The sequence below is a fragment of the Antechinus flavipes genome, chromosome 1 (assembly GCF_016432865.1).
Source record: "Antechinus flavipes isolate AdamAnt ecotype Samford, QLD, Australia chromosome 1, AdamAnt_v2, whole genome shotgun sequence".
NCBI lineage: Eukaryota > Metazoa > Chordata > Mammalia > Dasyuromorphia > Dasyuridae > Antechinus > Antechinus flavipes.
The window spans coordinates 669,145,522-669,168,632 of record NC_067398.1 but is presented as its reverse complement, the minus strand read 5'-3'; the positions used below and the strand labels follow the sequence as shown (position 1 = coordinate 669,168,632).

The following is a 23,111-nucleotide window of genomic DNA, read 5'->3' as shown; positions in this document are numbered from 1 at the left end:
GGAGAGATTTCATTGGGACAGACTGAATTTGAGCCAAGTCTTAAAGGAGAGACAGCTTTTTTTTTTAATTTTAATTTTATTTTATTTAGACAGCTTTGTTTTTGAGGAAGAGAAAAAGAATGAGCATCTATCCCCAGCAAACAGGATACAGAGATACTCGGGGTCCTGTGCTAGGTCCGGCTGCATTGTAGAGCTGAGTAACTGTTGTCAGGAGACAGTCAAGGTGGGAAGGGGCCAGGCTGTAGATAGCTGTAAATGCCAAATGATATTTTCAATTTGATGCCCGGGGAATAGGGAGCCACTGGAGTTTACTGATGAGGGGTGAGTAGAGAAAACATGGTCAAGTCTGTGTTTTCTGGGAGAATTACTGACTGCTCTGATGTATTGCAGTAGGCGGTTGAGGCAAGGAGGCCAGGTAGGAGGCTATTGCAAAAGTCCAAGAGAAAGGTGATGAGAAGGAATTAAAGTGGGGAGCTATCTGAGGGCAGGAGAGCAGCCCCAGAGATCAAAGGGACACGGGAGGCGATTGAGTCCAATCTGAGGCTCAGATTTAGGGAGGGTCCAGGTCATACAAAGGGCTGGTGTGTGAGGTAGGATTTAAATTCAGGTCTCTGCCCTTGGCTTTTGCATTTAGTGGGTACGGCTTCCAGAAGCTGGGGTTACCTGCATTTTACAACGAAACACTACCCACTGCAATAAGGATCCCCAGGATGATTTGTTGAATTTGGTTGTTAATATGGACTCTCTGAATTTGACTTTTTCTTCCCTCCTTCCTTCCCTGTGACTTACCTGGTAACTTAACATCACCAGGAGCAAAATCTCCCCCTTCCCCCATTCCCAGTCATGCCCCAGATGGCAGCTCAACCTTCCCTGGAGCCAGGTGGGGGAGCTGGGATTTTGCTGCTGCTTCTCTGGGCTGAAGTTGGAAAGGGGAGCAGGATGTCCTTGACGGCAGGCTCCCTGGGAAGCTGCCTTTGGGGGTTGGGAATAAATAGCGGTGTGACCTTGACTCCTCCGAAAGGGAAGGTGCCCTTGTGCCAGTTCCCTGGCTGACCTGGGGCACTGGCACAATCCAGAAGGAACAGGAATCAGGAGAACAGAGCTGCTAGTTAACTGGAAACCAGGGAGCTGGTTTATTATCCAGACTTTCCAACTGATTGTGTAACTTTGGACAGTGCATTTCTATTCTCTGGAATGCAATGTCTTCACCTGTACAATAGGTGATCTTCAAGGGTTCGCCCAGCCCTGACCTCTTGGATTCCAGGAGTCCTCCTAGAGCTGACCTCTTGGGTTCTAAGGGTCCTCCCCACTCTGACCTCCTGGGTTCTAAGGGCCCTCCTAGCTCTGACATCTTGGGTTCTAAGGGCCCCTTCCAGCTCTGGGCTCTTGGGTTCCAAGGGCCCTCCTGGCTCTGACCTCCTGGATTCTAAAGGCCCTCCCAGTCCTGACCTCCTGAGTTCTAAGGGCCCTCCCAGCTCTGACCTCCTGGGTTCTAAGAGCCCTCCTAGAGCTGACCTCTTGGGTTCTAAAGACCCTCCTAGATCTGACCACCTGTACTCTAAGGGCTTTTCTATTTCTCACATTGTGTTTTAAGTTCCCTCCCAATTTCCCAACCTTTCAATTCCATTGCTTTCCCTGTTATTTCCATTCATTCCATATATAGTTTGCTTTGTAATTATTAATATGTTGTCTCTCCCACTACACCGTAAGCTCCTTAAGGGCAAGGATTGTTTTGGCTTTTTGTATCCGAAAGGTTTAGCACAGTGCCTGACACATAGTCTGCACTCCAAATCTCATCGCTCTTCCCCCTCTGAGATGTTCTACTTACTCAGTCTACTCTCATTTTATATATATATATATGTATGGCTTTTGCATAGTCTCCCTCTCTCCATTTTAGTATGCTCCTTGAGGGCAGGGATTATGTATTAGCTTTTCTTTGCATCCCCATCACTGAAAACAGTGACTACCACATAGTAAGTAGCTAGTAAGTAAATGCTCATTCCCTAAAGTCCCACCAGCTATGTTCTGTGACTGCCTTAAGTACAAATTATTACAAGTGAAGGCGAGAGATGAAAAAGATCTATTAAATTCCACTAGAAGCCCACACTAACTTATTTTTCAGGGCTAGGGATCTTGTTCCCAGGTTAGGAGTTAGGTTCCGTGATGGTCCGCCTCAAGTATAATGGCTGGTCTCTGAGCTGAAGCCAGAGAAAAGGGCCTAAAAATTAGTTCTCCATCACCAGAGACCCTCAAATGGAGAGTGGAAGAGTACTTGTCAGAGATCCCATTCTCTTGGACCTTTCTAGACTTGAGATTCTACAAAAGAGAATATTCAACAACTTCTACTGGAAATAATAGCTCAATAACTTCTTTCGGGAAGAGGGGAGTGGAAGAATCGAGCCTCCTCTGTCCACCCACCTGGAAGATCGAACCTCGGCGACCCCAGACCCAAGCAGAAACCACAGGAGGCAGATACATTTTCTTTTAAAAGTCAGAAGTGTGTTTTTTTTGTTGTTGTTTCATTTAATATCTCATCAGCTTTACAGGGTTACAACTGTCTTAAATATTTCTGAAGTTTAAATACAATCTGTATAATAATGTTATTATAAAATGTAAACTTTCAGTGTTTTTTATTTCATAATCACAAGATTTTTTTTAATACCTGAATGTCCTGCAAAACTGAAATAGTTAAAGCCAGCCCCGGCAGGGCCAGAAGGCCCACAGAGCTGTGTCAGAGGTAGAATGTGGTTTTTGCCTTATTTTTTTTTCTTTTACCTGAGTTCAGGCATAGTCCCCCCCACCCTGGTCACAGCCCAAGCTGGGGGATTCCATGCTGTCTAACAAACCCCAGAGGAAATGCTAGTCCACATGCCAAAAAAAAAAAAAGGAAAATTGAATGTAATATATTCTCCAGAAAAAGGAAATAAAAGGGAGGCGGGAGAGGTTGGAGGAAATTAGAAGACAGATGAAAAGATGACTGTACAAAATGGACAGTTCCTAAAACCTAACCCTGATCCCTCAGGCCCCTTTGACCCAAACCCACCCCCCTCCCCACCCTAAAGGGTTAGCTGTAAAATAGCATCTTGTCATCCTAGTCTACTGTAAGTACTTTGGCAGATCCTAAAAGCAGCAGGTTAAAACAAAAACCCAGCTAAAGCTCAGGACTTTTACAAACATCTTTCTGACCCTAAGCTCAGGGTAAGGTTTCCCAACCTGCCCCTGCCACTACGACTGCCAAAGATTTGCTTTGGAAATAAGCCCCCTCCCCATCCCCCAGCCAAGGGGACCGGCCCCCCAGTTTGCATAAAAGGGTGCTGACAGGCACCCCCAAAAGCCTCTTGCTTCCTGGGATAGAAAGTTGCCTGATTCTCCCCAGCTTTGTAGTCAGTGGGTAGGAAGTACGGGATTGGAAGAAGGGACTGTGGGTGGTCTCTGCTTGAGGGGTATGGCGGGAGAACAACAAGGAGCCAGCCTCGGATGCTGGGAAAAGGGTTGCTAGGGGAGCAGACCATGGGGAGATCCCAGTGGAATTAGTAGTGTCCCTTTGGAGGGCTGTGGTCTCTCAGAAGCGGACCTCCCTCCCTCCCTTCAGAGCTCACCCCCTTCCCTGCTAAGTTTCTGATCTGGCCTGTCCAGCTCTCTTATCTATTGAGGATCACTGCGGGGCGGCCATGGATCCCAGACCAGAAGTCAGAAGTGGTTCTGAGCAGTGAATGGCCCACTCTTCCCCTGATAAAACAAGTGTCCCTTTCCCTCCTCAACCCTCCCTACAAAATACAAGTGGCTTTCTCGGGGAGGAGCGAAGCGGACGCCTCTCTGGTCCCCCACACTGTGTCGATACCCCGGACCACCAAAGCGACGAGGGTAACTCCCCGTATCTCCCTGCCTCTCCCAGTACAATCATTGGAGCTGAACAGCAGGTATAATTCCCCTGAGTAAGGATCCAGAGCCTGCCGAGAGAGCCTGGATCACACATAAAGACATTTTTACACAGAGGTTTCAGTACACACACATACACACACACACACACACACACACACACACACACACACACACGCTCACGCGCATCCACTATATATAATATATATATAACTTTAATATAGATTTTCTTCTCCCAACCCACTTTTCCCCCTTCTATAGTTCTCTCTCCCCTTGAACAAGCAACACGCTAGGATGAAGAATGGGCAGATGGTTTGATTTGGAATGGAAAGTTATAGAGAAGGGGGAGAGTGGGAAGGGGCAGCTCGGGATTTCCTAGACAGTTAAGGCTCTCAGAGACTTCCTCCACTTCTCTGTCCCAGATGGGTATGGGAGAGGGAAAGCCTTGAGGGGCCAGGGCCAAAAAAACTTCACCACTGAGTGTCCTGCCTTCTGCTGGTGAACTGCTCTGTGCTTGGCTGGCAAGATGGATGGCCCTGGCTGGCAGACAAGATCTGCCTCCAGGGCACATTCAAAGTCTTTAAAGATTGATAGGCACACACTCTACAGGCAGAGCCTTTGAGGGCCTGGGGTCTCCTCCAAGCCCTGATGAGGCACCTCTACCCCGTCCTAGAATAGCCAAGCTGAGGAGGATGACCGGATGCGATGGGGAGGTCGGAGGGGCCTAGATCCTCAGTTCCTGCAGGTAACTTTTGATCTGGCTTAGGGAGGGCAGGCGGTGGAGGGGGATGAAGATGACTATTATTTCTTTTTGGCATTAAATATCAGGAATGAGGTAGAAAGAAAATTTCAAAGCTTTCCCTCAAAAAGGGGCACCTGAGCCTGGACACTATTACCTAACAGGACTAACATAACTACAACTGTTTTTGGTACATCTCGAAGAGCAGCTAGCAAAAGGATAGGGAAAAGAGAGGAAATGTGTGGGAGGCAGGTGGGAGAGAGTTAGGCTTGAGGAAGTCAGTTCCCTGTGGAGTCTTGGGACCCCGAGGAAACTTCTGAGGCAAGGATGGCGTGGCTTGGGGATGTTGCAAATCAGAAGAACTGTTCTTTCGGGCTGAGAAAATGGGAACTCTAGGACAGAGGAGGGCAGACTGGTCCTGCTGCTCCCACCGGAAAGCCTGGCTGCCCAGGCCAGGCTGATGCTGCTCCCCTCTGCATCCTCCCCTGAAGTCTGAGCAAGCCCTCTCAGGTTTCCTGCCAAAACAGTGGCTAAGGGACTCAAGTGGGGTGTGTGTTTTGGTCCCTTCACAGAGTAGGAAACAGCTTTCTAGCCAGCTAAGCCTTTATTCAGACATCTAAAATCAAAAAGATTCCTGTTTAGTATAAGGAAACTGACCTCATGCCTTCCTCCCAATTAGGACCCATTCTGGGGTTCAGGCATCTGAATAAAAAAGAGAAAAGTCTAGGTTTTGGGCTGCTTCCTTGAAGCCAAAGGAATTCTCCCTCCACTTGTTTCTGGAGCCACCTTGGGAAATCGTGTTGCTGGAGGCTCTTGGGGACTTCAGGGAGTAGGGAGGCCCTGAGAAAAAGGAGAGGAAAGGAAGGAAGTGGAGGAAGGAAGAAGAAAGAAGGAAGGAAGGAAGGGAATTGAAGGAGAGGAGAGAAGGAAGGAAGGAAGGAAGGGAGTGAAGGGAAGAAGAGAGGAAAGAAGGGAGGGAAGGAAGAGAGAAGGAGTGGAAGAAAGGAAAGAGGGAAGGAAGGAAAGAAGGGAGGGCAGGAGGAAAGAAGAAAGGGAGGGAGAGGGAAGGAGAGAGGAAGTGAAGGGAAGAAGGGGGGAAGGAAGAGAGAAGGGGAGTGGAGGAGAGGAGAGAGGGAAGGAAGGAAAGAAGGGAGGGCAGGAGGAAAGAAGAAAGGGAGGGAGAGAGGGAAAGAGGGAGGAAGGGAGGGAAAAAGAACAGTAGACAGGCAGGTTTAAAAAACACTTTCTAACCAGGTCTGAGGGAGAACAGGGGTTCTGAGGGAGAATTAGCAGGGGTGAGGAGGAAGGGGTTATAAGGTACCCCAGTTCGGGAGTTCATCACCCAGAGATTTATTATTTTTTGTAGAAGTTTTAGAAGAGATAAAAACCCCAAGTTGCTATGATACCCCAATGTCTGTCACTAAAGTGCCTAGCTCAAGCCTGAAGGAGAAGCAGAGAAAGAGCCTCAGGGAGCAGAGAGGGGTATCAGCATTTTCTAGGCTTCCCCCCTTTTCTATTCAGAATTAGATTTTCTTCACCCAACCCACTTTTCCCGGTCTATAGTTCTTTCTCCCTTTCTGAAGGAAGACAAACATAGCCAGACTGATAGGTTAAACCTTTCCCCCATCTCACAGGCTCTGAGCAAACCACTGTCTCCCCCCACCCCCAACCGTGGGTAAAACTTAGCCTACTGGGCCCAATTATGGGCAGGAAGGCAGAGACCTGAGAAGGCCCCCCCCAGGGACAAAAGTGGGGGGAGAGGGGAGCTGTGTCAGGGGGTGTCAACTACTTAATTTCCCCTCTGGAGAAATCAAAATCAAGTGCAAGGAAAAACAGAGATCTACCTGGGGTCTGGAAAGCTATTTTCTACCACAAAGTCTGTGAAAAGCTCCAGGGTCCTCTTTGGGGAGATCTTGCAGCAGGAGTTAGGTGTTGGTGAGACTAGAGGGAGATGGGCTAGGACCCTGAAAAATAGATTTTTTTTTTTTTGTATCTGGGCCTGACAGAGAAAGAATTCTTTGAGGGCAGGAAATGTTTCTTAGTTTTTTTTGTTTTTTTTTTTTACATCCTTAGCCCGTAGCACATAGTAGATGCTTAATGTTTATTGAATGACATGATTGGTTTGATGTACTGGAGGAGACTCTCCTCAGTGGCTCTTTGGCCCTCTTTTGAATAAGACTGAGCTAGCTAATCTGAAGTCTTTTATCGGGAATGGGATGCCCTCATCTGCCCCAGTGACAGAGCTGAGTGTTCTCCCTCTCATGGCAGTGACTCCTGGAAGTCTCCCCTGCTCCCCAGCAGAGGCACCAGTTTATCCCCCTTTTCCTCATCTTTCAAGTGCTTTCCTTTTGGTAATGGGGTACTCTCTAACGGAAGCAGGGTGAAGGGCTCTCTGCTCCCCTCCCTGGCTACGGGGCACGCATTCATTGTCAACGCAAGAGCAGTGGGCAGCTGGCTGGAGACCCAGCTGTTCCCATGCTGAAGAAGGATGGCGGAGGGTGGATAAAGAAGGTCCGTGGGCAAAGAGGGCCCACAGTCGGGGCAGAATGGCAAAAGGTATTTTGGGAAAGATGGCTCAGTCCCCAGATCCAGAAATCAGTCTCTAGGCAACTGATTCAACAAAAACTTAGCCCCTCTTTTGGGCTGGGTACCATGTCAAGCTCAGGCTCTGCCCACAGCCAGTGCCACTGTTCCTAGTCTTTCCAGCATGTGCCCATTCTTCTTCCTCCCAATCCTAGCCTAGAAATGAGTGGCTCCAGGGACCCTCTGAGTCCGACAAAAGCGGGGGTGACCTCTCTGTCCTGTGCTATTCATGCAAGGAGAAAGATAGGAGGAAAGGACATGGGAAGGAGAAGGTTCGGTCCTTTTCTGGATCACTCTTTCCTGCAGAAGAGAAACTAAGATGGATCCACTGAGATCCTCTTGCCCAACTTCTGGCCTGAGCTTAGTTGTACTGTTTCTACAAAGAGCAGGGGAGGGAGAGAGGAGGGTATATTTAGTGGCAAAAACGGATTCCCTGCCTTAGAAACTCCTTATCTCCCTAAAGGAAATAGGATCAAAAGACACCTTTCCCCAAAGGGACAGAGGGCAACAGGGTGCTGTTTCCCTCTCTACCGGCGCCTGAAATTGTGCTACCTGCCTTCCTCTCTTGCCCCTCTCCACTCCAACAGAATCATAAGTCCCTCCCCGCCCCGCCCCCCTCCCAATCCCAACTACAGCACCTGAGTTAATCATCTCTGGGAGAAGTCAGCCCCTGGAGACTTCCAGGATCACCAAGCATCCCCAGCTTGTGAACAGCAAAGCATCATAGGAAATTCACAAAAAAAAAATTAATCATAGTAAGGGGTAGGAAAAGGGAAAGGGATTAATAAAAAGGTTATTAAACATTTTTTTCTTTTTTTTTCAAGTTCAGTTTCCCTGAACAAATACGAATATATATATATGTATTTTTTTCCTAAGTTTGATTTTTTTCTTAGAGAATAAAATAGATTATTTACAAAAAAAAACCACCTCAAAACAAAAGTCAAATACCTCTTAAAAACCCCCGTATAGTTTGAGTGTAGTTATGTCTTTACAAAAACAATTCTTCTCGCCCCTTCCCCCCCTCCCTCTCCCCCATTCCCCCAAATCACCAACAAAGACTTCTCTGCTCTAGGCTCAGGGCTTACTGTGGAACCAAGGAGCTGGGTATGATGAACGTGGGTCGATGACAATAGAAATTATAAAAAGAGTGCAGGGTATGTGTGAGGTAAACAGTGTTGAATCTACAAAGCAACTGATTAAAAAACCTGAATCCCCACGGACCCAGCTTAGTCCCTTGGGGATTATGAAAAGTCTCTTTAGCTTCCCCTTTCCCTACTTTCCCCTTCTCTTTCTCCTGATGATCCATTTCTTGGAGGGTCCGAAACCTGGAGAAATTCAAGTGTTCCTTCTCTTTTCCCCTGGTTTTATTCAATTCTCTTTATAGATTTCCTGGTATGTGTGTATCTATCTTGGGGTGTCAGCTCTAGCTCCCTGTTTTTGATCTCCCTTCCCCGGCGTATTCTCCCCACCCCCCCACTCCCCGTTCCTCCCTTGCTCACCCCTTCTTGGGGTCTCCCTTTCCCACCCCCACCCCACCAGTCCAGGGGGCTCAGCAAGTGGGTGAGAAAGGGAATGAGCGAGAGAGAGAGGAGGGGGGCAGGCTAAGCCCTCTTGGCAGCTTAAGGCAAAGAGTTATTCGAGGTAGAAGCTGGAGGGACAGACAGACCCGCTGCCCCAGCCTGAGAGCCGCTGCCGCTGCCGCCGCCGCCGCCGCCTCCACTGCTGTTGCCGTTGTTGTTGCTGCCGCCTCCGCTGCCAGGCCCTGCGCCCGGCCCTCCCCGGCTGCTGCTGCTGCTGCTGCTGCTGCTGCTGTTGCTGCTGCTGCTGCTGCTGCTACTATTGCTGCCACTTTTGTTGTGAGTGGAGGCTGGAACAGTGGCTGCTGTGCCTGGAGGCTGAGCAAATAACACCCCTGGAAAGAGACAAAAAGAGCTGAGTTCGGCAAAGTTGGGGTCCAGGAGCTGCTTCCCAGAGCTCTAAGAGTCAGAGATGACCAGGGGCTCCCTCTTTTGCCTGGGGACCCACAGTTAACACTTCTCAAAAAGCTTAGACAGAAGGAAGACTGATTTCAATCCAGAAGACTTAGATCTGAATCCCACTTTGGCTATTTTCTGCCTAGATAATTCTTGGGCACTCTAGTTCCTCTGGGTAGGCCTCCATTTCTTAAGCTGTAAAAAGAGGGGGTGGGATTAAAGAAGCACATTATTTTGGAGTTAGAAGGATTCCCTAAGTCAGTAATATGATGTACAAAGCTAAGAACAAAACAAAACAACAATAACCAAAAAAGAAAGTGAGCTTGGCCAGCATTAGGAAAGGCAGTTTCTAGAAACAAGGATGGGAAAGGTCCACCCTTCTCTGCCCTGATGGACCATGTCTGGAGTATCTAGGGTAATTTTAGAAGCCACAGTTCAGGAAGGACCCCAATCACCTGGAGAATGCTCAGAGTGAGAGCCATGAGGGGAGCTCATGGCCTGTAAAGACCGGCTGAAGGAACAAAGGTTGTTCAGGTTGGGGCAGAGGAGACTGAGCAGGGGTAAGACTGCTGTCTGAAAGACAGTATGTGTTAAAGGGATTAGAACTCCGCAATTTGGTCCCATAAAGCAGAGCTGAGGACAAAGAGCAGACATTGCCAATGTGGACTTGCTGTCCAGAAAACCTATGGGTCAGATAAAGCTATCCTGAAATGAAATGAATGGGTCTAATGCAGTGAGTTCCTCTTCAGAGATGGTCAAGCAAGGCCTAGGTGTCCCCTTACTGAATATTCAGAGGCTCCAGATAGATCTAAAACTGGGAGGGTTTCCCCTCAGAAGGCCATCTAACCTACCTCCTTTACTTTACCAATAAGCAAACAGAAGTCTGGGCAGCTAGGTGGTGCCCTAATGCACAAAGCATGGGGCTGGAAATCAGGAAGACATCTTCCCGAGTTCAAATCCTGCCTCAGATTCTTACTAGCTGTATGGCTCTGGACAAGTTGCTTAAGTCTGTGTGTCTCAGTTTCCTCATCTGTAAAATGAGCTGGACAAAGAAATGGCAAAGTATTCCAAGATTGCTGCCAAGAATATCCCCAGAGTCAGACATGACTGAACAATGAGAAGTTGAAGCCTGGTGAAGTTAAGGGACAGGTCTAAAGTGACCAAGGTGGTAAAATGTCCATTTGTACGTTCTATAGAGGGGATGGGGCTCAGGTGTGGGCTGGATGAGATAGCTGCAGAGGCCCTTCCAGGCCTGAGATATCTGCTTTAGATTAAGTCCTAAATGGACTCTCTCTTATAACACAGGTAACAGGGGATCACTTGGCTGCTACAGAAACCTCCAAGGAAGGGGAACAAAGAACCACAGCCAACTCAGAGAGAGAAGAGAAAAGGAGAAGGAGGGGGGGAGAGAGATAGAGAGAGAAACAGAGACAGAGAAATATACAGAAAGACAGAGAGACAGAGAGAGAGACAGAAACAGAAAAACATACACAGAGAAAAAGAGACAGACAGAGAGACAGAGAACTCATTAGATGACCTTCAGGGTTTGTGATCTGTGATTCCATGAAAACTGTACTACCAACCTTTGTGGTCAGCAATCCTTGGTCACCCCACTTTTCAAAGTAGCCAAAGGGTGCTGTCTGGAGCTCACAAAGTCAGGAGGCACTTGTGACCTAAGAAGACTGAGGACATCTCTCTGGTGAACCCCTGCTGGCGCCCTATTTTCTGAGAATCCAGAATTGCTGGATATCTAATTCCCAATCCCAATACCAAAGGGACCATAGTCTTCTGTTCCTGCTCTGAAGGGGTCTCCAAGCACAGTCCTGGGAGCTAGCTGTGACGCTGGACTCAGGGAGGGGAGCCCCAAGCCAGTCTGGGACATACCTGTATACATGATACCGTTGATTTCCACGGACATGCTAATACTGTTGGTGCCATTGGTGCTGGCTAGGTTCATGGCTGAGTCTTGGCGATTCTCTGATGCTGGAGAGGCAGAAGCAGGGGAAGAAAAGTGATGAGTATTAATGGAGAGGCGAGGAGAGGAGGCAAAAGGGCCTTCTCAGAGAGGAGTGCCTGGTGGGGGTCCCAGAACTCTTTTTCAGAGCTCTTGGTGGAAGAAAGCTTCAGCGACCAAGATCAACACTGTCCCTGGCTGAGCTTTAGAAGCCTTCCCTGGAAAGACAGGTCCATGTATTCTCCCAGACTCCTCTGCCTCACCTTCCCGTAGGTACAAATCAGAGGCTCGGCTTTCCCAGATGTAAAATGGGAATGATCTTATCTGCACTACACTACAGAATGCCAACACTTAATAAGAGTTAATTATGACATAATAAGTATTAGAAGTCCCAGCTCTGTTGTGGACTGTTAAGACTGGCCGAGTTGTCCCTTAGCATCCTCATCTATAAATGAATGGGTGGTACAGATAATCTCAGAGGTATTTTCTGCTCTGATGTTATATGTTCTCAGATCCCTGTCAGGTCTGATATTTAAAATTCTAAGGGGGTCTCAGCTCTGTCACTCTATGTTCTAAGATCTTCCAGTTTTGACATTTTCTGTTTTGAGGCTCTTCCCCTAAGCTCTGACCTCCTGGGTTCTAAGGGCCCTCCCAGCTCTGACCTCCTGGGTTCTAAGAGCCCTCGTAGCTCTGACCTCCTGGGTCCTAAGGGCCCTCCCAGCCCTGACCTCCTAGGTTCTAAGGGCCCTCCCAGGTTCTAAAGCTTGACCTGATTTCCTCAGCTCTGAAAGTTCCAAACCCCCTGATGTGGCTACCTTGGCTATTGATCCGGATGCTCATGGGCAGCTGGGCACTCATGGCCAGAAGGTTTTGCTGCAGGGCTCGCTGCATCAGTCTCTGTTGCTCATCTGCCACCAGGACCATCTTCTTCTCCGGAGGCTCCCCAGACTCCAGCTTCTCCCGCAGCTGTTCCAGAGCAGCTGCCTGGGCCACCACGGCCGCCTGGGCTGCAGCTGCCTGCACAGCTGCTGCCTGGGCTGCCACCACGGAGTGGCCTGCCAGGGAGACAGGGAGACGGCTGGGCACCGTGATGGGAATGGAAGAATCCTCCTCTGGGCAGGACAAATGTATGGTGTCACAGACATCATCAGCATTTGGGAGCCACCCCACCCCACAAAGGACACTCCTCTGCAGACTCTCTGGTACGTGGTCATCCCAGCATTTACTTGCACGTGCCCGGGGATGAGGAATTCACTCTCTCCCAAGGCAGCTCCTTTAAATCATCCTGCTAGGGAAGTTCTTCCCTGTTTAGCTGAAGTTGGCCCTCTTAGACCATGTCCCCTGGCCCCCGCCATCTCTCCTGAAACTTGAAGTCACTTAGCCCCTCCAGGGGCTATCCATCCCCATCACATTTCTTCTCTGGGCCTGTTTGGGCCAGGAACACTGGGGTTCTAGGGGAGTCCATAATCCTACACTGAAATCCTCCCCATGGCCCAGACTTGAGCACAACACTTCTTCCTCCAGGAAGCCTTCTCTGCCTGAAGCTCCCCACCAAGATCTCTGCTTTGATTGGGTCACAACCCAGATCCTTTATCTTCCCCCCAACTTTACACACACAGAGCACAGTCTGACCGGACATCTACATCATTCCCTAACTGACCGACCTTTCTTAGCCAACCCTCCGTTCCAAGTGGGAAAAGCACTCAAAAACCAACACTGCCTGAGAGAGGCTCACAGAGGGAGAACTGGAAGGACACTTAGCAGTCAATGAATCTGCTCATTTTACAGATGGGCATACTGAGGCCCAGGGAGATCATGTGACTGTCTAGGGTCAGAAAGCCAGTGCAAAATATCTGAAGGAAGATTTGAACTCAGGTCTTTGGTTTTCCAATTTCCCCACCCAGGATCAAATATAAAGTCTTTTGTTTTGCTTTTTTTTTTTTTTTTTTTTTTTTTTTTTTTTGGGCTGAGGCAATTGGGGTTAAGTGACTTGCCTGGGATCACACAGCCAGGAAGTATTAAGTGTCTGAGACTAGATTTGAACTCAGATCCTCCTGACTTCAGGGCTGGTGCTCTCTCCACTGCACCACCTAGCGTGCATTTTGTTTTACTTGTAAAGCTCTTCCTAAACCAGTCCCTTTCTTGTTTTTTCATTCTTTTTAGCCACCAACACTACAATCTAGCCAATCGCCAGCCCGATACTCCGGGGTCCAGCATACACTCACCTTTTTTGATCTTCTGGGTCGGGGCGATGGCTCCTCCATTGCTATTGGCCGACAGTGCCAGGGGGGCCACCTGCAGCTTGGGTGAGGAGAGCATGCTGTGGGCTCCTCCTGGAGAGTAGGCAAAGAGGGAGCCCCCAAAGCCCTGTCGGCGGCCCTCCCGCCGGTTGCTGTCGATGGCTGCCTGTAACTCACTGGGGTTGCTCAGCCCACGCTTCTCACATTCATAGGGATACAGGTATTTCATGTATCTGCCATGGGGATGGGGAGAAGAGAGAAGGAAAGAACAAGGAATACAGTGATTTTGAGAATGACACTGTGCAATGGAGTTAAATCTGACCCTGACCAGTTGAGTGGCCCAGAAAAAGTTTCTATGTCTCAGTTTCCTCATCTATAGAATGGGGACAACCATATTTACATGACCCAACTAACAAAGTTGTTCTAAAGGAACTGCTTCGTAAATGATAAAGTGCTATAGAAATGAGTTTTATTGTTATTCTCTCTTTACTCCCTTCTTTCGATCTTTCCCATTCTGGAAGGAAGAAAGGGAGGAAGAAAGGGAGGAGTTAAAGAGAAGGAAGGAGGGAAGGAAGGAAAAGGTCAGAAAGAAGGCAGGCAGGTTGATTTTATCAACTACCTGCTATAAGTCAGGTGTGGTGCTTTATAAATATTATCTCATTTAATCCTCACAACAACCTTGGAGGGGTTTTATAGTGGGGAAAACTGAGGTTGACAAGTTAAGTCAGGAGTCCTCAAACTATGGCCGCGGACCAGATGCGGCAGCTGAGGATGATTATCCCCCTCACCCAGAGCTATGAAGTTTCTTTATTTAAGCCATAAAACAAAGTTTTTGTTTTTACTATAATTTGGACCTCCAACAGTCTGAGGGACAGTGAACTGACCCACTATTTAAAAAGTTTGAGGACCCCTGAGTTAAGTGGTCACCCAGCTAGTGAGGAAACTGAGACACATACAGGCTAAGTGGCTTGCCCAGGACCATATAGCTGGTAAGTGCCTGAAGCTGGATTGAACTCAGGCCTTCTGACTCCAGCTCTCTATCCCCCCTCCCCCCAAGCCCGAGCCCGTGGGACTCACTGTGTCCGCAGGGTGAAGGCAGCACTGGTGATGGATGTGGGCAGGTTGAGGCCCTTGGTGATCTCCCTCCAGAGCTTCTTGTTGATCACTTCGACCAGGCCACCCTTCTCGGTCACCAACACATAGAGCATGTACAAATCCAGGACCTGCTTTGCCATGATGGGGATCCGGTTCACTGGAGTCCCTGCCAGGGGAGAGATGAGACAGAGATGTCACTCAGCAAGCAATCATCCAATACCTGGGGACTGTGCCAAGGACCGCAGAGAAAGGTAAAGAGGCGATGCTGGCCCGCAAGCGGCTCACAGTCTGGCTGGGGGGCAACATGTAAACAAATATGTTCAAACATTCCACAGGGGGGATACCCTGGAGACAGTCTTAGAGAGAAGGGGCTGACATGAAGGAAAAGCCTCCTGCAGAAGGTGGATCTTGAGCTGAGTCTTGAAGGAAGCTGGGACTTCTAAAAGGCAGAAATGAGGAGGAAGTGAATTCTAAGTATGGGTAACAAAGTCTATGGAGACGGACTATCATGAGAAAAAGCAGACCTACCCTTCAGGAAAATCAGTTTGACACCTAAATGGAAGGAGAGATTACAAGAGGGAAGAAACTCAAAGCAGAAAGACCAATTAGGTTATGTGACTAGTCCATGGCCTAAAGAGGACGTATGGGAAATAAATTGTTGGGATAGAAAAGCCAAGATTGGAGAGGAAGTGAGGATATCTGAGCTTGGGTAATGCTGGTACCTTTGGTGATAATAGGGAAGCTGAGGGAGAGGAGGGTTTGGGTGGAAAGAGAATGATTTACATTTTGGACACATTGTGAGAAACATCAAAACAAATAATAGCAATACAAATTTAAAAGCAATGTTTTTTGAATTGACCCATGATTTCTACTGATTTTATTTCAGCTTAGTCAATTTCAAGAAAATAACATGGATGATTTTAAAAAATCATTTAGTGGACAACTTTTTTTCTGGAGAAGGAAATGGCCAACCAACCACTCTAGTCTAATCTTTACCAAGAAAACCCCAAATGGGGTCACAGAGAGTTGGACACGATTGAACAACATGTCAGTTTTTTGTTGATAAGTCTCTGGGGCTTTGAATGATAGAATAAAGTCCATCACCATACTATACTTTTCATCTGGGCAGGAAGTGGCAGAGCTTGGGCTCTGTGGGCATTAACTTTAGAGTGCCCAGGATCATCCAGACCCCACCAGAAGGAAGCAATTAGCTACCACAGAGCACAGCCCTCCACAAGCTAGCTCCCATCTACTTTCTCGGTATGATTTTGGACCATTTTCCCATTTTTTTTGTATACTGTTTGGGCCATTTTCTCATTTTTTTGTATATTGTTTGGGCCATTTTCCCATTTTCGTATATTGTTCATCTCAGGAAAACTGGCTTGCTCAATGTTCCCCATATGTAACACTGCTGAGGTACTTACTCCCTGATGACTAGAAGGCATTCTCTTTTTACTTCTACCTTAAAGAACCCTTTGGTTGTTGTTAAGTCCTGTCAATCACATCTAATTCTCTCTGATCCCATTTGGGGTTTTTTTGGGGCAAAAATTACTGGACTGGTTTGCCATTTCTTTCTCCAGCTCATTTTACAGATGAGGAAACTGAGGCAAAAGAGGGTTAAGAGGCTAGTGTCTGAAGCCACATCTGAACTCCGGTTCTCCTGACTTCAGGCTCAGAGCTCTCTCCATTTCACCACCAAGCTCTCTCCTCCCCCCACCTTTTAGCTCTCAATGCTCTCGTCCTCTTGACATGAGTTTTAATTTGCTTATCAGTGTGTTCATGTTTTACTCCCCTTTGAAAACAGGGGCTGCTTCAATTTCACCTCTGCCCCAACAATGTCTAACGCAGTGCCCAGCAACATAGTAGGCACTTAATAAGTGTTTGCTAAATATATGAATGGATTGATTCCTGGGAGACTGCCTGCTCTAGACTCACTGCAGACAAGTTCAACAGACTCGTGTCATAAACCAATAATTACACGTATCCTGTCACCACTATCCCAACCCAAACACAACACATCTTCCTTTTCTGTGAGGGAAAAAAATTGGTATTTATATGAGAGAACCAAAAGAATTTTAAAACACTTTAGGCCTGTTTTGTCTTGGATCCAAGAGAATACTAGAATCTCAGCACTGGAAGGGGACTTGGTGGCCATTTGCTACTTGGAAAGAATTCTAACTCCAACATGTGACGAGTGGTTGTCCAGCTTTCACTGCAAGGAGGAGCTCTGGACATCTCTGGGGACATCCCCTTCCATCTTTTTTCAAGTTCTATTGGTAAAAAGGCTTCTCTAAGATCATAAAAGAGGGAAAAGGACCCATATGTGCAAAAATGTTTGTGGCAGCCCTTTTTGTAGTGACAAGAAAGTGGAAACTGAGTGGATGTCCATCAACTGGAGAATGGCTGAGTAAGTTATGGTGTACGAATGTGATGGAATGTTATTTCTATAAGAAATAACCAGCAGGATGATTCAGAAAGGCCTGGAGAGACTTACAGGAACTGATGCTGAGTGAGATGAGCAGAGCCAGGAGATCATTGTACACAGTAACAATATTACGTGATGATCAACTGTGATGGACTTGGTTCTTCTAAACAATGTGGTGATTCAAGAAAATTCCAATAGACTTGGAATGGAACGTGCTATCAACATCCAGAAAGAAAACTATGGAGACTGAATATAGATCAAAACATAGCATTTTCTTTCACCTTTTTGTTGTTTGCTTTTTTTTTCTTCTCATTTTTTCCCTTTTGATATGATTTTTCTTGTGCAACAGAACAAGTATAGAAATATATTTCAAATTCCCATAACACGGCTCTACTAAAACTATTCTACAAAGTTTCGATGATTTCTTAGTTGAGACTTCGAGTAAGACAGAAGTCACAGAGAGTCAAATTTCAACTTGATATGGGGGAAAATTTCCCAATCATCAGAACTGTTGAGAAATGGAATAGGCTCCCTTGAGGAGGTAATGAGTTCCTCATCTCTTGACAAGTAAAGTAATATGGCTTAGTGAAAAGAGTCCTGACTCTTGAGTTCAAATCCTATCTCTGCTATATGTAGTAACTTGCGTTATACTTTGGGTACTTTGTATAACTTCCTGTGACTCAATTTCCTCATCTGTAAAATGAGTGGGTTGGATTCAAATGGCCTCTAAGGTACCTTGTGGCTCTAAATCTATAAACCTTTATTCTTCAACTCTAGGTCACTTCCTATTATCCACCTTCCTGATTTCTATTCCTATGTTGCTTGAGGATATCAATATGTATCAATATGTATCAATGAAATGGCTAACTGTTAAGACCATGATTGTGAAGGGAGGAAAGGACTGCTTTTAAACCCCAGCAAAGAGATCCAGTGGATACTGTTGGATTTAGAATAAATTAATTAAAATTTGAGTTCTGGACAAATCATTTAATTTCTCTTAGACTAAAAGAGATTACCATCTTGAAAAGATTAAAGTTTAACTAATTATCATCATTATTATCTAACCACCACCACCCCCAACTTTTTTTTTCCATTTTATCATTTTATTAGACTATAAGCCTCTGGAGGTCAAGAATAATATATCAGGGCTTCTCAAACGTCTTCTATTCTCTTTTTGCCTGAGAAATTTTTTACATGATCCTGAGAATACAGATATATAAAAAAGGCATATGAACCAAACATTTACTGATAATAAATCATAATTTACAACTCACACATTTAGTTATGAGATTCCATACAGCGTAGGGTCTTTATATATATATATATAAAAGCTGGAACTTATATAACAATAATTAATAGCTAGCATTATATGGTGCTTTAAGGTTTTCAAAGAGCTTTGCAAATATTTTCTCATTTGATCTTTACAACACCCCCAGAGTGCTATTATTATCCCCACTTTACAGATAAGGAAGCTGAGGCAGACAGATATTGTGAGTTTTGTCTAGGATTCCAGTTAATAGGTATCTGAGGCCAGATTTGAACTAGGGTGTACCGGACTCCAGGTCAAACACTTTTCCCACTGTACCATCTAATTGCTTTTATATTCATATTCCTATTATCCCATGAGCACAAGCAGTCCTCAGCACATGGAAGTTATTTAATATATGTTTGGTTAATTGAATTATCTCATTTGGTTCTCACAACTCTTGGAATATTAGTAATAATGATGACTATTGTCATCATTATTACCATTTATTATTATATTACTTCGACTTCACAGCTCCCCCAAGCACTTGGTTAATGGTACTACTGCACATATGCAGCAAACATTTGCTGACTGATGTTCAGACGGGAGAAGCACTAGAATCTGGCTTTTCTGGGTGGAAAGTGATCTCTAAAGGATGTGGAAGACATCAAGAATTTTTCTCAAGCTCAGTGACAGAAGTCTTGAACTCCATCAGTCTTTCTGGGCACAAGCCTGGGAAGGATATGGAGCAGAGGAGAAGGAGGAAATATATGTGTGACTGAGGACAAAGGTATCATTATCTTTGAATCCTTTTCTTTCAAGGCTAAGCTCAGCTATCACCCTCTCCTTGAAGCTTTCTCGGATCTCCACCTAGTCGAGAATTTTCTCTCCCTCTTAAAAAACCTTGCATTTACATATCTAAGTATTTGGATAAGTACTGTGTCCTAAAGTAGAGTGGAAGTTCTCTGAGGGCAAGCTTTGCCATTTGGCTGCTCCTTTTGTGTCTTTGCAAGATTTAGGAACCTAATAAATATTTGCTGAAGAAGTCAAATAAGAGAGTTGATAAGGTTGAACAGAGAGAGTTATCATCTCAGAATAATAAAATGATAATCTCAGTATCTCAAGAGCTTGGGGCAGCTACTTGGAGCAGTGGATAGAGCACCGCCAGTAGACTAGAGTTTCCAAGTCTGGCCTCTGACACTAGCTATGTGACTCTGGGAAGATGATTTAACCCTGATTGCCTCAAAGAAGGACAGAACAGGACAAGACCGGACAAGCAAAGGAAAGGACAGGACAAGAACAGGACAAGGCAGGACAAGGAAAGGAAAGGGCAGGACAGGAAAGGAGAAGGAAAGAAAAGAAAAGGAAAGGAGGAGAAGGAAAGGAGAAGAAAAAAAATCTCGAGAGCTTAAATCTTATAGAATACCTGAAACTCCAAATCTAACAAGCCCAGAATCATCTTGTGCTGTTTTGATGATAATCTTGTTTAGAACTCAAAATTTTAGACTCTCAGAAACTAAGAATCTTGCTTTTCTATAATCTCAAGAGGCTTAAATTCCTGGAAATCTGAAATCTTAGAATCTAGGCCTGTAAAATTACAGGAGCATAAGATTATTTCAGGCTTCTAGAACATGAGTAATAGGAGGGGCTTTGGGGCAATCCATGAAGCCTCCATCCCAGTGCAAGAATCCCTTCTATAAGATTTATGTATGTACATGTATGCTCACATGCATACATAACATACATACAGAGGAGGCATGGATTTGCACAATACTGAGAAGTTGCACAACCTGAGGGAACCCTAAAGGGAAGCTGGACAACAAATTTCAGCCAAAGTCCACTCAGGGACCCAGACAGGAAGTGTGAGGGCCTTGATAGGTTGGCAGCTCAATTCCCAGAGCAAACACGGAGTTTGCCCCGGTCCCTGTTAACATGTAAATGTGGCACAGGGCCAATTCTGACCTTGCAAACTCTGAACTCAAAGGACAGAGGAGGCCAGGAGGGAGTATTGGGGTGGAGTAATTGCAAAAGCATGAGGTCCCTTATGTTGCTACCATGACATCTGAGCTACCTAGGCTGAATCTGAAACAGTGGGGGGAAAAAAAAGAGGAAAGAGGGACTGGTAAAAGTGATTTAGCCAAAGAATGTATCAGAGCCTGAAAGATAGTGAGAAGAAACAAAGACAAATGGAGAGAGAGAGAGAGAGAGAGGAGAGAGTGAGAGATAGAGAGAGAGAGACAGAGAGAGACAGAGACAGAGAGAGAGGAGAGAGTGAGAGAGACAGAGGGAGACAGAGAGAGACGAGAGAGAGAGAGAGAGAGAGAGAGAGAAGAGAAGAGAAGAGAAGAGAAGAGAAGAGAAGAGAAGAGAAGAGAAGAGAAGAGAAGAGAAGAGAAGAGAAGAGAAGAGAAGAGAAGAGAAGAGAAGAGAAGAGAAGAGAAGAGAGGAGAGAGAGATCCAAAAAGATCCAAAATGGCTGGAGGGAAAGCCAGGAAGAGAAATCAAAGGCTGTTTTCACACACGATCACTTCTCCCTAGAGGTTTTTCCTAAGCATCTTATTTCCTTTCCCTTCAAGGAAGCACAGCCTAGGTGTCCAGACAGGGAATAAATATGGCTCTTTCTTAAGCGATGGATCAGAGGTGGTATGGAGCCTAGCTTCAGTGTCCCAATTCCTAAACTAATCCAGAGAGCCAGAACTCTTTCCAACAGACTCTTAAGTTGGAGAATCCTGGGTTCAAATTCTCCTTTTGGCATTTAGGTCCTGTGTGGCCTTGGAGGAGACCTTTAACTGGTCTAATTCTCATTTTCTTTATCTGTAAAGTAGGAGGGTTGGATTGAATGGATCCCAAGGTCCTTCTGGTCCCAGGATCAAGGTATGGGGAAATTCCCTATTTCCAAGCCCAGAGAAATTCTATTCAGGTTCTGAATACCTCGTCCAACTGTGAGCCAAATTCTCAGTGTGAGAAAGAGCAATGCCCTGGTTACCCCTGGTTACTGAGGGGGCTGGCATCTGCAGTTAGTTCTGTGCCAGGCTTTTGTTGGGGTTTTGTGAGGCAGGGAGCTCCTAAAACAAGGAACCAAACACAGTCTTTCTACAAAGGTAAAGAGTCTCAGTTGAGCTTGCTTTGGAGGCACAAGTCAGCAGCGGGGGCACTTTGATTTAACAGATGTGAGGAGAGGTTATAGACAACAATGCAATCAACCTTCTGGGGCCTGGGTAATTGGCCTCTTCCCCCATAAAAGGCTGGAGAGCTCGTGTTTATTGAGAAAGAGATGCAGAGAGGGAAAAGGAGAGGGAGGGAAAAAGGAAAAGAAGCCAGGAAGAGGGAGAGAAATGGGCGAGATAGAAAAAGATAGAAAGTGAGGGAGAGAGATCCTGCTCTCCTAGGAAGACAAAGAAAGATCAAGAGATGGGGTGGGGGTGGGGAGGATACCACACAAAGAGAAAAAAGAGAGAGAACACTGGGAAAAAGAGACACTAGTTACTGTACAAAGAAACAAAGGATAGAGGAGGGGAGGGAGGAAGAAAGAAAGAAAGGAAAGGAAGAAAGGAGGAGGGAAGAGGGAAGAAGGGAGAAAGAAAGGAAGGGAGGGAGAGAGAAAATAAAGGAAGAGAAGAAAAGAGAGAAGAAGGAAGAAAGGAGAAAGAAGACAGGAAGGAAAAAAGAAAGGGAAGGAAGAAGAGGAGGGAGGGAAGGAAGAAAAGAAGGAAGAAAGGAAGGAAAGAAAGAAGAGAGGGAGGAAAGGAGGGAGGGAGGGAGGAGGAAAGAGGAAAGAAGAAAGTAAAGGAAGGTGGGAAGGAGGAAAGGAGAGGTGAAAGACATTTTATTGTAGGTAAACATGAGAAGAGAGACTACTCTGAGTAATCTCTGACAAATTAGGATGACAAAGACAACAACCTTAAGAGCTCTCTCCCTTTTCTCTGTTTCTCTCCTATTCGCTTGAGAATCTGTCAGTTATAGAACACCTCAGACTGAAGGTCCACATTTTCTGTCCAACATACTAACATTCTTCCAAACCCTGAGGTTGTGGGATCAAAGCTGAGACCAGATTTGTTAATCAAACCAAGAAAGAAGGGACTTGGCAGGAATATCCGAGGAGGGGAAGCCAGAGAAGCACTATCCAGCTTGTCTTGGGGGGCGGGGGGAGGAAGGGGATAAACCACCCAAAGACCAGGCTCTGACAACTGGCCCACTCCCACAAAGCGGAAACATCCCTTCTTCCTTGAAACCCCCTGCCAGGAATCTGAGTTGAAGGCCCTTTTGTTGGAAAAGCCCACCCGGAAATTTCGTCTGCTACCCTTTCCCCTGCCCTATCCCCTCATAGTGAAGCCCTGGCTGTGCCCCCCACCCCCCAGCTGTGCTGGGCTAGGCTGCAGGCTTTGTGGGAGGGACAGGGCTGGGAAGAGGATGTTTATAGAATAACCCTGAGCAGGGAGGGCAAAGCCTATTCATGGGGAGAGTGGTGGGGAGGGCCTGGTTTACAGAAAGCTCCATTCATTCCCAGCAGCCAGTAGACCCATTCCAGATAAGGGATGATGATGTGGGGGTGAGGGGTGGGAGACTGGTTGTCAAGGAGATGCAGGGGTCTGGTTCTGTGGATGAAACAGGCGTGAAATCTAAAATCTAATAACAGATACCTGCTTCCCTCCCAATAGCCCTCGTAGAAGACACCTGCTCCCTGAAAATCAGGGGAGTTGGGTAGAGGCAAAGCTGGCCTTGGAAACAGGAGACCTGGATCTCAGTCCTCGTTCTTTCGGTAACTAGTTGTGTGACCTTGGTCAAGTGCCTTCTCATCTATGGGTTTCATTTCTCTTATTTGTAAAATGGAAGTACTGGACTGGATTGAAAATCCTTTTTAAATTGTGCAATTCCGTGTTCTGAACTTCCTTTCAGCTCTGACATTTTTTCATTCATGATTCTATTTGGAATCTGACCCCATTTTACAAACTGAGATCCAGAGAGAAAGGACTTGGC

The 23,111-nt window shown here is 46.3% G+C and overlaps 1 protein-coding gene across 2 annotated transcripts in view; it reads right to left on the bottom strand.

Moving 5' to 3' along the window:
- Nucleotides 1–4,033: 4,033 nt before the first annotated feature.
- The window catches only part of ARID3A (AT-rich interaction domain 3A), an 80,810-nt gene continuing 61,732 nt past the window's right edge, over nt 4,034–23,111 (bottom strand). For both annotated transcript variants that reach the window (XM_051972132.1, XM_051972133.1), the window contains exons 5-9: nt 14,446–14,629; nt 13,354–13,601; nt 11,944–12,240; nt 11,059–11,157; nt 4,034–9,113 (exon numbers count right to left, since the gene is read on the bottom strand). In XM_051972132.1, coding sequence (XP_051828092.1) covers nt 8,821–9,113; nt 11,059–11,157; nt 11,944–12,240; nt 13,354–13,601; nt 14,446–14,629 — 1,121 coding nt within the window. In that variant the 3' untranslated portion in view covers nt 4,034–8,820. The remainder of the gene's footprint in view (nt 9,114–11,058; nt 11,158–11,943; nt 12,241–13,353; nt 13,602–14,445; nt 14,630–23,111) is intronic.